Here is a 13181-nt window from a genome sequence, read left to right as displayed (position 1 = left end):
TCGACGAATCAACAAGGGTTTCCCTGATAGTCTGAACGCACTACAACTCGGCGAGTTGATGAGACCACTCGACGAGTTGATTTGGAGTTTTCCCAATTTTCTGAGAATAGGGGGAACTCGATGAGTCACATAGGTGCACTCGCCGAGTTGGGTCAATAGGGACCGTTGACTCGAGTGTTGACTTCCGTTGACTTTTAGGGTTTGGTCAATTGTGGACTTTGGAGACCATGGAGGGGTAAAATGATCTTTTCACCCTTTTTAAGATATAGTATGGGAGTTAGCTTAACATCTCGAGTGGTTATTACAAATTGCTTATTAGAGATAATTATGTTATGTAGGCGGAGTCTAGGCCGTTCGTGGGGTACTAGATCTACTTGCTTACTTACGAGGTGAGTCTTCTCACTATACTTACCTGAGTGGTAATATTGTGTGACCGGAGGGTCTTATTTGAGTTATCGACCGGAGGGTCCTATGTGTTTATATTGAGTTATGTGATATTATGCATCTTGTCTTTGTGATATATGCTATATTATTTTGTGCCTTACTGAGTAGGACCGGAGGGTCCAAACCGAGTTGTGAGACTGGAGGGTCCTCACTGAGATACAGGACTGGAGGGTCCGGCCCGAGCTGTGAATACCGGAGGGTCCTCACTGAGATACAGGACTGGAGGGTCCGGCCCGAGCTGTGAAGACCGGAGGGTCTTCATTGAGACACATGACCAGAGTGTCCACACTGAGCCGTGAGACCGGAGGGTCCTCACCGAGACGCATGACCGAAGGGTCCATGCCAAGCCATAGCCATGAGAGGCTTACTATTTGTGTATGTGGTATTTTGGGGAACACACTAAGCTTTGTGCTTACAGTGTTGTGTGATATGTGTTTCAGGTACTTCTCAGGATCGCGGGAAGGCGCCGACTTGATTGTACACACCTGTTGCAGATTATGTTGTGGATTCTGGATTCTGGGATGTCACACCCCCAAACCAGACGGCGGAAACGTCCGGGGGTGGAGGACTTCATTTGTAGTATCACAACACATGCATCATAGTAATCAAAGTACAAACAACCATTGTATTTAAAAAGTATAAATATTTACATGTGTTCAATCATTGTATATTGACACTAAAATAGTTATACAAAAGAAGACATGACTCAAAGTAGCTCCATCTTCTCAAAAAGCTTGGGGAGTACCTGTCTATTATTTTCTTGAGAATACAAGTAATTTGAAAAGAGAGTATCAACATAAAATTGAGTGAGTGCATAAGTGTTTATGTTTGAAAGGGTGTCTCTGTATCTTGCATATGTAAAACTGTTCCAGAAAATCCTATATTTTCTGTTGTATATGAAAAGTAGTTTTATTCCCATAAAATCGTTCTCTTTGTAAATCAATGTTTTGTATTTGTATTCCTTTATGTAAAACTTGTAACTGAGAGTGTGCCTGGCTCCACCAGCTGTTATTGAAAACTGTATTGAACCATTGTAGTTTGTATTCTGTAAACTGGTACTTTGAAGGTGTACTTTCGTTTAGTTGTTTATACATTAACATATTGTTAATATCTTTTTAATGAGTTATTATAACCATACTATGACAGGATGGCCTGAAACAAACGCTTTGTGGGCGTTTAAACTGTTGATAACAATTGCCACTCATTGGCGTGTATGCCTGACTGTAGCCAGCAGCCTGAGTGCGGGGTTGTCAATCCCGATAAAGATCTACACACAGCTTGTTTCGATCCCCTGGCTGAAGATTCTGGTTATAATGTCAGGACTTTACCTTGGTTGTCTAAATGAATTAAACAACTTGAATTGAATGACTCATAAAAAGCATATAAACGTTACATGTATATTAGTTATGAAAACCCAATCATTCTGAAATAAATGATTGACAGTATGTTCTTGAATTAGTATTTCGAACATGTATTTGACAAGTGTAAACCCTTGATTTGTTCTGAATCAAAACCCTTGTTTCTTGTAAAACAGTGTATTCTAGTATACTTGAATCATGAATTATTGTTCTATGTATCATAAATTATACCTATTATAATTTATATGTACTTTCTGAATCGGTATTTAACTATGTTTGCATGTAATCCCTTGCTCGACATGTTACAAAGGTATTTGAATTGATGAAATAAATTTTATATTTATATATATACACAATTCTATATATAAGTAAAATTTAAACGACACTCAGACAAATAACCGGTACTATAAGCCCACATCCAAACAAGGAAAAGGACCCATAATGAGTTATCAGTCCTAAGCCTTTTAAATCTTATTTATATACATATATATACAAATATGAATTTTGGGGAAAAATATAAGTTTATAAAAGAGTTTGATGTTTTGAGTATTTTTGATGATTTAATGTCGTTTTATCATGATTTGAAATCATGATTTTATTACACAAAGTTCTTGTGTTATGCTTGTATTCCCCCCCCCCCCTAAAACAGTAAAAATTATGAAAATACGAGGGTATGAACTCACATGATAGGTGGTGATTCGGACAACGTTTCGTTTCCCGAAAATGAGTTTATTTGACGAAAAACCGGCTTAAATCGGGCAGAATTTCAAGTGGAGAGAGGTTAGCTTCTTGAGAATTTCTGGGCTTCGAGGCTTGCTTAGGGTTTGAAATAGGATATCGGGGCTTTGGGGATTGTTAATATGCTTGTGGGGGTAGAAAGTGTGAAGAAAGATGAATTTTGGGGTGAAATATGTGTGAAATCCGAGAGATCTCGCACCCTTTATATAGGGTGCGAGGGGCGGTCCGAAGGCATCGGACGTGTTGGCTTCTGAGTGGACCGAACCTCGGTCCAATGAGAAGGTGCCACGAGGTCCGAGGGGTGTCTCCTGTGAGGGTGTCAGAAGGTAAGTGGACCGCGGACTTGGTCGAATCAGAAGGCGCCACGCGAGACTTCGGTCCAATCAGAAGATGACACGTAGCGGACACGGGGAAGCCTCGCATGCGAGGTGACGTGGCCGAAGGTCAGCCATGCGAAATTGCCCGGTTTTCAACATTTCTCGATTTTTATGCCAAAAACTTGCGAAAATCATAACTTTCGCATACGAGCTCCGTTTTCGACGTTCTTTATATGCACGCGTAGGTAAAATTATACTCTACGAATTTAGTTTAGACTTCGTTGGCTAATTTTGACTTTATTTTTAATATTATTATTTTTAACAGACAGGGACAGGAAATCCGTTAAAAATTCATAACTTCTTCATCCGACGTCCGTTTTTGTCTGTCTTTTTACCGTTGTACTACTATTGACGAGACCTTCAATTCTCATTTAGGTTGTGTCGGCTAAAAATCACTCGATCAATATTTCGAGTTTTTAGTTGTATATTGCTATACTAAAACTTAGAAAAATCATAACTTCTTCATACGAAGTCAGATTTTGACGTTCTTTTTATGAAAGTTCTCGGTTTAACATAAGCTACGACTTTAATTTAGATTGTTAAGGCTAAAAAGCCTTTTATTGAAAATTCAGTTTTTACACTGAACAGTGTTTTGCCGGTTTTGTCGCGGATCTTCGGTTGGTCATAACTTCTTCGTTATAACTCGGATTTTAGTGTTCTTTATATTTTTGGAAACCCTGTTACAATCTCTACCACTTGGTTCATCCCAATCGAGATTGTTTAATAATTTATTTTTGAGGGTCAATTATGTAAATATACATAGTATGCTAAAATTTCTCTTTATTATTTTAAAAAGAACTACAAATTGACCTACATTATTACATATGTTTGAAATAACGGTTTGTTACATGGGATATTATCAGTTGTTTTGTTGACTTGTGTTTTTGACATATGATACATTGTGGTTTTGAGAACGTGTGACATTGAGTTTTTTTGTGATTTAAAAATGAAAAAAATTTGTTTGATAATTTACGGTGTTACAGTGAGGTAGTTTTGTTGTATTTGGGATTTCGTAGTCTAGGAGTTCCTTAGCGAACATAGATGTCACACTTCGCGATAAACGAACTTGGTTTGGGTTGGAGAAAACGCATTGGTGGTTGAACTGCTGAGCGGTGAGGTATGGTTGCACTAGCATGTTGTTGTACGCTGAAAGGTGCCCTGGAGTTGGGTCGTAAAAGCTTTGCTGCTAAAATGGGAAGGTTAGTGGTTGGGTTGTTAGGAGGGGTGGGTTAGGTGCGAGCAATTTGTTTGACATAAACAAATGATGTTGTGGGATTGTTGTGCTGAAGGGTATGTTTGTCACAAACGACGATGTTTGGAAGACCATCGTTTGTTCTCTCGTCATCTGGTTTAGTGGTGGTGCTTGCGAGATAACCGACACGCCACTGACGTTGACCATCGTTATTGATGCCGTGTTGCTTGATATCGTCGTCACTTGTTGGGTTTGCGCGGAGACATTTTGTGTCAATACAACGGCGGATAACGTTGGTCCTTTAGTGATTGGTCTCCATAATCCGCTCATTGGAGCAATAGTTATTGTTGAGCCGTCTTGTTGTGGTGTTTTACCGGTAACTGGTGTGAAGATGGGAGCAATAATTGGTTCCAACGACATCATAGGCCTGATGGGGCTCGTCGATGTCCTACCAGCTCCACCGGTGTCACCGGATGCCATCTTCAGGTGTTGAGAGCTGTGCTTTTGGTTTGTTGTTCGTCACACTACAGATGACGCCAAATGACGCGACTTGGTCACCGGGCGTTGATATCCGCTGCTTCTGGCTGTTTCGATGAACCTGCAAGGTCACAATAGGGTGGAACCGTCAACCGTTCTCCGGGAGGAGGCTCCCGGGAAAACGCTCCGACGATCAAATCAGTGGATAGACTTGGATATCTTTCTAAGTGAACTGGGAGAGAGCAACTTACTTTCCTAGGTACCGGAGGAGGCGTTTTATACCGAGGCCTTCTGCTAGTCCGTACGGGACAAGGGCGTCAGACCCGACAGGATCGGGCGCGCTGATTGGGTAATTGTGCTCCTTGTTCTGTTAGAGCTAACGATTGGTTCGGGTGATAATGCCCTGAGCATCCTCCCTTGTCGTTTGGAGCCGTTACACTTTGTCACGAAGTAGAAGTCGCCCCTGGTGGGGCCGAGCTTTCTCCGCAGGCGCCTTGCGCTTAGGGGCGTCCACGGGCGCGAGGTTCCGTCGCGCTTGCTCTGTTAGGTGTGATCTGCCTTGGGGAGTTCTCTGACGCGTCTGAGCGCGACTCCTAACTCGTGCCGAGGGCACGTCATCACTATCATTTTTCGTAGCGCCGATATTAGTCACTCTCCAAAATCACTTTGAAATTAAATATTTTTAATGTTATTTGAACAATTTATTTGTATTTGTGAATTGAAAGTGTGTTTTTGTCATACTTTGAAATTTTATTTACGTTTTGAACCAATTCAAGTGGTGTAATATTTAGTTAATTTATTTACTTTTTGATTTTAAATGGGTTAACCTAAGTTTAACCCATTTATTTAATAGATTTGGTAGGAAACTAAATAAACATGTTAACACGTTGACAACCTATTTATCTAAAATGTTGGGTTGGGTTGGGTTGGAAATATCAACCAATTTAAATAAAAAGATTGAGTTGAGTTAAACCTTTAACCCAATTAATAAATATATTAAACCCGAACCCAACATAAAATCGACCCATTGTCAGCTCTAATCGTTATAATAAATTATCAACCATATGATCTCGACTTAAATCAATATTAGAAATTTTCAACCATATTATTCGTTAATATTTAAGATCGATTTCGATAGATTGTTTTATCAAACATAAAATTTTACAATATGATCAAATCATCTTTCTTTATAGTCGTAATTTAAACAGAAATCTATTTTTATAATACGATCATTAAATGAATGCTTTTTTAGGATATATCATCTTCCACACATTTCGATACATTTCGAAATAATAATAAGGAAAAAAGTGTGTAACTTTTGAAATCCGGGCATATAATTCTTTTTTTAGGATAAATCATTTAATTAATTCCCACGCTGGACCCACGACAGCGCCGGTTCACGCGACTACCCAATCCTATTAAGCTTCCACACATTTCCTCAACCATGTCTCCGCCGCTATCACCGCTCTCTGCGACCATCGGACCACCAAACCACGGTGGCCTACACCAACACTTTCAACTCCGTGGTTCATGATTTGTTGTCTATTTGCTGATTTATATAAGTTGAAGCAATAATGGCGGTGACTCGGAGAAGGAAGCAACCAGAAGACGAAGTACAGCAGCCTCCGGATACGAAGCCAGACGAAGACGATGATAAGGAAGAAAAAGCATTAAAAAAGTCAAAGACCAAGAACTATTCGTGCCTCGATAACTGTTGTTGGTTTGTAGGATGCGTATGCACGGCGTGGTGGCTGTTGTTGTTTCTATACAATGCGATGCCTGCCTCTTTCCCGCAGTTTGTGACGGAGGCAATCACCGGACCTATGCCGGATCCTCCCGGTGTTAAATGTTTGAAAGAAGGTTTGAAGGTGAAGCATCCGGTGGTGTTTGTGCCGGGGATTGTAACCGGTGGACTTGAGCTATGGGAGGGGCATCAGTGTATGGATGGTTTGTTCCGAAAGAGGCTTTGGGGTGGGACGTTTGGCGAAGTCTATAAGAGGTATTACCTACCTAACCATCGTTTTTTGTTTCTGCTTCAATGATTTGATTGATCGCTGAAGATCTAATTTCTTCAACGTACGAAATGACCCAAAAAAAAGGAATACAGAGTAAGATTTGACTTCTGATCTATGAATATTCGACGCTTTTGGCCTTTTGGGTTTCAATTGCTTGCAAGACGTATACGCTATCATCATCATCTACATGTTATCTGGCAAATTCTGGCATATTTTACAATTTACACTGTTGGAAATTGAAATTGAAATCAACCTCAATCGATGGAATAGGAATAATCTTTGTTTTTATATGAATGAGTTCTTGTAATGCGTATCTTGCAGACCTTCATGCTGGGTGCAACATATGTCGCTAGACAACAAAACAGGGATGGATCCACCGGGTATACGGGTCAGACCCGTGAGTGGACTTGTAGCTGCTGACTACTTTGCTCCAGGATATTTTGTATGGGCTGTTTTGATAGCTAACTTAGCTCGTGTTGGGTATGAAGAGAAGAATATGTACATGGCTGCATATGACTGGAGGCTCTCATTTCAAAATACAGAGGTATAGATTAGATTTCCTTCATGTGCAATTCCTGTTACCTTTGTCATTGTCGTATAGATTAAGACATGGAATTTTATGATGTTCAGGTAAGAGACCAATCTTTGAGCAGGATAAAGAGCAATATAGAACTGATGGTTGCTACAAATGGTGGCAATAAAGCGGTTGTGATTCCACATTCAATGGGTGTTATTTACTTTTTGCATTTCATGAAATGGGTGGAAGCACCAGCTCCGATGGGTGGTGGTGGTGGACCAGATTGGTGTGCTAAACACATAAAGGCAGTGATGAACATTGGTGGACCTTTCTTAGGTGTCCCAAAAGCTGTAGCCGGCCTTTTTTCTGCTGAAGCCAAAGATATTGCATCTGCCAGGTTTACATAATTTTGACATTATTTCTGATAAAAAAACTGTCAAGATTTACAAGATATAACATTGATGTGTCATGTGTAGGGCACTTGCACCTGGTGTGTTGGACTCGGATTTATTTCAGATTCAAACGTTGCAACATTTGATGAGAATGAGTCGCACGTGGGATTCAACCATGTCCATGATACCGAAAGGTGGGGACACGATTTGGGGTGGCCTTGATTGGTCACCTGAAGAAGGTTATTGTCCGAGTAAGAGAAAGAACGGGAAGAATGTCACCGAAAACGAGTCAACAAATCAAGAATGTGAAGCAACACACGCAAATTATGGAAGGATGGTGTCATTTGGAAGAGATGTAGCGGAGGCACAATCATCTGAGATCGAAAGGATAGAATTTAGGGTAAGGCTATTGATATTTTTCCCAACTATCTCACAAATGACTTCAACTAGCCATCCGTTGGATGACTGGCAGTCATCCGGATGTTCAGGATGACTGCCACTGCCGGATGACTGTATTTTTCATCCGGCAGTTGACATGTTATTATGATCACCAAATCATACACATGTACTGAGGTAATTTTTGGTGTTTAGGGTGCGGTGAAAGGAAACAGTGTCGCAAATCATACTTGTCGGGACGTGTGGACTGAATACCATGACATGGGATTTGGTGGTATTAAGGCTGTTGCTGAGTACAAAGTGTATACAGCTGGTGAGATTGTGGATATGTTGGAATTTGTTGCCCCAAAAATGATGGAACGAGGGAGTGCTCATTTTTCTTTTGGTATTGCTGAGGATTTAGACGACCCCAAATATGAACATTACAAATACTGGTCAAATCCGTTGGAGACCAAGTAAGATTCTTGTAGCTTCCTTTTGTTATCTTGTGAACTCTTTCCTTTCCAAAATAAATGTTTTTCTCTTTTTTTTTTTTGGAAATATTTTGATTCAAAATTACAATTTGTGGTCGTAAGAGGTGTCAAATTGGGTTAATTGGGTAGCAGTACCATCTAAAGACAATAATTTTCATTGCTGTTGATGTTTTCCAAAATAAATGCTTTTCTCCTTTTCTTCGTATCACAACATTGTACTTTGAAAAGTCTACCCATTATAGCAATACCATGTAATGACAATAATTTTTATTGCTATAATTGGGTAGATTATCCAGACTATAATGAAAAAAAACTTGAAAGTACGATGCTAAAATTGGGTAGAATTTTCAAAGTACAATGTCTAAGTAAGAATTTTTTCGAAAGTTGTAATGCAAATAAATCAAAGTATATAGCTATTTCTTGCATTTGGCTCTTTTTAATACGGGTCAAGTTGGTCAAACTGCCAACACATTTTGTTCATTTTTTTAACTAAAATATAATTAGAACATTACATAATTGCAAAAATATTAATATAATCATCAAATCCTTCTTAAGCGGTTTAGGATGTTATGTAACATTTAAATTTACTTCGGCTGACTTTTCACCCGCATCTTCTTTTCTAGCTAAACTTTTTCCTTTTGTCTATTTGACTCACTAAAAGATAGTAAAATATAACCCAAAATCGACCCGTTTATATCATCGAGGTGTTGATTTTTTATAACTAGTTTAAACATCATATAATTAAAATTTATATTATTAACATAATCATATCATTTATTTAAGCGGTTTAGGATGCATGCATACACTTAAATCCACTTTGTCTGACCTCCCACCTCTTTTGTTTTTAGTTTAACTTTTTTGTTTTACCTATATGACCTGTTAAACCATCAAATATAACCCAAATTGACCCATTTTTATTCTAAACGGGTCTAAACTGCTACCTTATATTGCCATTATTTTAAGAATTAGCACTTTAACTTGCATAATTCTTTGATGTTTTCAGGTTACCAAATGCTCCCGACATGGAGATCTATTCGATGTACGGAGTCGGAATCCCAACCGAAAGAGCATATATTTACAAACTCACTCCTGCAGCGGAATGCTACATTCCATTCCGGATTGACGCGTCAGCAAAGGATAAAAACGAGGACTGCTGTTTAAAAGACGGAGTTTATACAGTTGATGGGGATGAAACAGTTCCGGCATTAAGTGCAGGATTCATGTGTGCAAAAGGGTGGCGTGGGAAAACCCGATTCAATCCTTCCGGAATCAAGACACACATTAGGGAATATGATCACAACCCTCCATCTAACTTTCTCGAGGGTCGAGGCACACTGAGTGGGGCCCACGTGGATATCATGGGGAACTTTCAATTGATTGAAGATGTTATAAGGGTTGCGGCAGGGGCCACAGGTGAAGAATTGGGAGGCGATCAGGTGTATACGGGAATATTTGACTGGTCCGAGAAAATCAACTTGAAGTTGTGAAACATTTAAACATTTGCCTATACGAACAATTTATATTAAATTGACATGAAATGTGTAATGTGAGGAATTAGATTGTCCCCATGTACATTAGTAAACTAGAAATTTGTAATTTGGGTGTATTATTTTGTGACATGTTTCCATAAACAGCCATAAATTTGTTTTTTTGATATCCCTGATTTGGTGCTGCATGGTGCACGCAGTTGGTTTCTAGGTGTTATTACTTTAGAAATGGTAACGGTTTGAGTTTTAGCAGTTTCAATTCCATTATGTACTATAATAAACAAGGGGCCATATACCTTAGTTGGTGTGTGCTCTTTCTCCATGATGTCGAATGATGTCGAATGTTAAAGTCCCACTTTTCAATTTTAGAGAGAGAAACAGAATTTGTGTAATGAACTCGATACATTCAACTGAGTAAACATTACAGTGCTTAAGGAATAACAATCTGTACATTTTACACCCTATACTAAACATAAGTTACAAAATGGTCCTCCAAGTATGGTTCCCATAGCTTCTTTGTTGTCTTCTGTGTTTATATTGCAAATATCCTCCCCTCAAGATGAACCTTGGTGATGTATATCATCAGGATTCATCTTGGAAAGAAGAAATTGAAACTGTGGATTGCATAAACCTTTTGTAAACAGATCTGCAAGTTGTCTAGTTGTAGAAATGTGTTGTGGCACTATGAATCCTGATTTGTACTGATCTCTAACAAGATGACAATCTATATCCAAGTGCTTTGTTCTTTCATGGAAGATGGGGTTCTCAGTAATATGAATAGCTGTTTTGTTGTCACACCACAGAGATATTAAAATTTTGAAAGAAACCTTTAAATCCCTTAGTATAAAACTAATCCATAACAACTCACAAACTGTGGCTACTAAACTTCTATACTCAGCTTCACATGATGACCTAGAAACAGTCTTTTGTTTCTTGGTTTTCCATGACACTAAAGATTCACCTAAAAAGATACAATATCCTGTGAGTGATCTTCTAGTATCTTTGCAACTTACCCAATCAGAATCATTATAAGCAGTGATATTCATTGGTGAAGATCCTTTTCCAAAGAATAATCCTTTTGAGGGACAACCTTTTAGGTATTTCAAAACATGTAATGCTGCTTTCCAATGCACATCAGTTGGTGAATGAAGAAATTGGCTTAATTGTTGCACAGCATAACTGATGTCAGGACGTGTGAAATTAAGATATAATAACCTCCCAATTAATCTTCTGTATTTTTCTGGGTCTTGCAAAAATTTTCCTTAATCTGCACACAAACTAACATTCTTCATAACAGGGGTAGGAGCTGGTTTGACACCTGTGAGACCAGCATCTGCCAGTATATCCATGACATATTTTCTCTGATTAACATACAAACATTTATCAGTTTTTAACATTTCAATTCCCAAGAAATAACTTGCTTCTCCCAAATCTTTGATTGTAAAAGCATCATGTAATTGTTCTTTCACTTGTTTAATCAATGCTTCATTTGGTCCTGTAATTAAAACATCATCTACATACACCACCAAAGCCATGAAATCAGACCCTTCTCCTTTGACAAATAGACAATGATCATATGTTGATTGCTTAAAACCAAAGCTCAAAATTTTGTTACAAAACTCAATGTGCCACTGCCTGCTTGCTTGTTTTAAACCATATAATGACTTATTCAGTTTGCAAACTTCACCTTCTTTTGCTTTATGGTAACCTTGTGGTGGGATTAAGTAAACTCCTTATTCCAAATAACCATGTAAAAATGCGTTGTTGATATCAAGTTGATGAAGAAACCAATTACTTGAAGCTGACAAAGAGAGTAATATCCTAACAGTGACCACCTTTGCAACTGGTGAAAAACTGTTAAGATAATCTATACCATAAGTCTGATTATATCCTTTTGCAACTAAACGTGCCTTGAATCTCTCAATTGTGCCATCATATTTCAACTTGACTTTATACACCCATTTTGAACCTATTGGTTTCTTATTTTGTGGCAGGGGCATAATGGTCTAGGTGTTATTATCTTCCAAAGCTTGTAGTTCTTTATTCATAGCAGCAATCCAGTCAATATCTTGACAAGCTTGTTCATAGGATGTTGGTTCATTGAGTTTGGAAACAGATGTCAAAAAACATTTGTGTTCTTCTGTAAGAACAGAAGATTCAAGATAAGGATATGTAGGAGGACAATGTGGTGATTTAAGGATTTTTGAAGGTTTTAAAGTAGAAAAATTATCATCACTGGAAGTGTGATTGCAATGCATCACATAATCACTGAACCAAGCAGGAGGTTTTGTATGTCTAGTGCTTGCTCTTATATTTGGGTAAGCAGGGGCATTTTGGTCATTTTGAGGTTCAACAGGTGAACCGGGTGAATTTGATGAACTATTAGTTTCTGAATGGCCTTGGTATTCTTGTTCTATTTCTAGATCTATATCATCTGAGTTGTAACTCTCAGATGGTATAAAATCGTCCGGATTAACTTGAAATTCATTGGTAATAGGTTCAGTAGAAACATTTGGTATTGATTCATTTTGAGGGTTTGGCATTGGAATGGAATTTGTTGTGGGAACTTGTTTTTGGAATGGAAATACAGATTCATAAAAGACCACATCTCTTGAAATTATGACCTTTTTGTCCTCCAGATCATACAGTTTATATGCTTTCTGCCCCGGATTATAACCTATAAAGCAACACATGATGGCTCTTGGTGCAAATTTGTTTTTATGTGGTATAACATTTGTAGCAAAACATAAACATCCAAATATCTTCAAGTTAGAATAAGAAGGCTCCTTTTTATGAAGACAATAGAATGGTGTTTTCCATTCTAAAATAGGAGTTGGTAGAACATTAATGATGTAGGTTGCCATCAGAATTGCATGTCCCCAAAACATAATAGGCAATTTTGACTGAGACATCAATGCCCTTGCAATCTGTAATAGTTGCTGATGCTTTCTTTCGACCCTTCCATTTTGTTGTGGTGAATAAGAAACTGTTTTCTGAATAACTCCCAATTTTGAGAAAAGATTTAAACAATTTTGGTTGACAAACTCACTTCCATTATCAGTTCTTATTACCTTTACAGTTGTCTTGAACTGATTAGTAACATAGGCAAAGAAATGAGATAATGTTTGAAACACTTGAGTTTTATCATTCAACAAGAATGTCCAAACAGACCTTGAATGATCATCCACAATAGTTAAAAAATAAGAAGCACCTGACACAGTTTTTGATCTATATGGACCCCATAGATCAACATGGACTATATCAAAAATCTCATTAGCATGAGATTCATTGTTTGGAAATGGAAGTCTCTTCTGT

General features: G+C 38.2%; 1 protein-coding gene across 1 annotated transcript; it reads left to right on the top strand.

Moving 5' to 3' along the window:
- The first annotated feature begins 5975 nt into the window (after positions 1 to 5975).
- Positions 5976 to 10035, top strand: LOC145116988 (phospholipid:diacylglycerol acyltransferase 1-like). The gene is made up of 6 exons (XM_079053287.1): positions 5976 to 6585; positions 6923 to 7145; positions 7232 to 7515; positions 7595 to 7910; positions 8102 to 8361; positions 9383 to 10035. Exons 1-6 carry the CDS (start codon positions 6161 to 6163, stop codon positions 9864 to 9866), a joined length of 1992 nt encoding a protein of 663 aa, XP_078909413.1. The 5' UTR covers positions 5976 to 6160; the 3' UTR covers positions 9867 to 10035.
- Positions 10036 to 13181: the final 3146 nt, after the last annotated feature.

This window comes from Lactuca virosa, chromosome 5 (assembly GCF_052849685.1).
Source record: "Lactuca virosa cultivar CGN04683 chromosome 5, Lactuca_virosa_CGN04683_v6, whole genome shotgun sequence".
Taxonomy (NCBI): Eukaryota; Viridiplantae; Streptophyta; class Magnoliopsida; order Asterales; family Asteraceae; genus Lactuca; species Lactuca virosa.
The sequence above is the reverse complement of the archived record's forward strand: the minus strand, read 5'-3'. Positions and strand labels throughout refer to the sequence as shown.

Bases quoted from the DNA above. Each gene is read 5' to 3' on its own strand.
- LOC145116988 (XM_079053287.1), top strand. From the start codon at position 6,161: ATGGCGGTGACTCGGAGAAGGAAGCAACCAGAAGACGAAGTACAGCAG. The intron at 7,146-7,231 runs GTATAGATTAGA...TATGATGTTCAG, and splicing joins TCTCATTTCAAAATACAGAG to GTAAGAGACCAATCTTTGAG. The intron at 7,516-7,594 runs GTTTACATAATT...TGTCATGTGTAG, and splicing joins AAAGATATTGCATCTGCCAG to GGCACTTGCACCTGGTGTGT.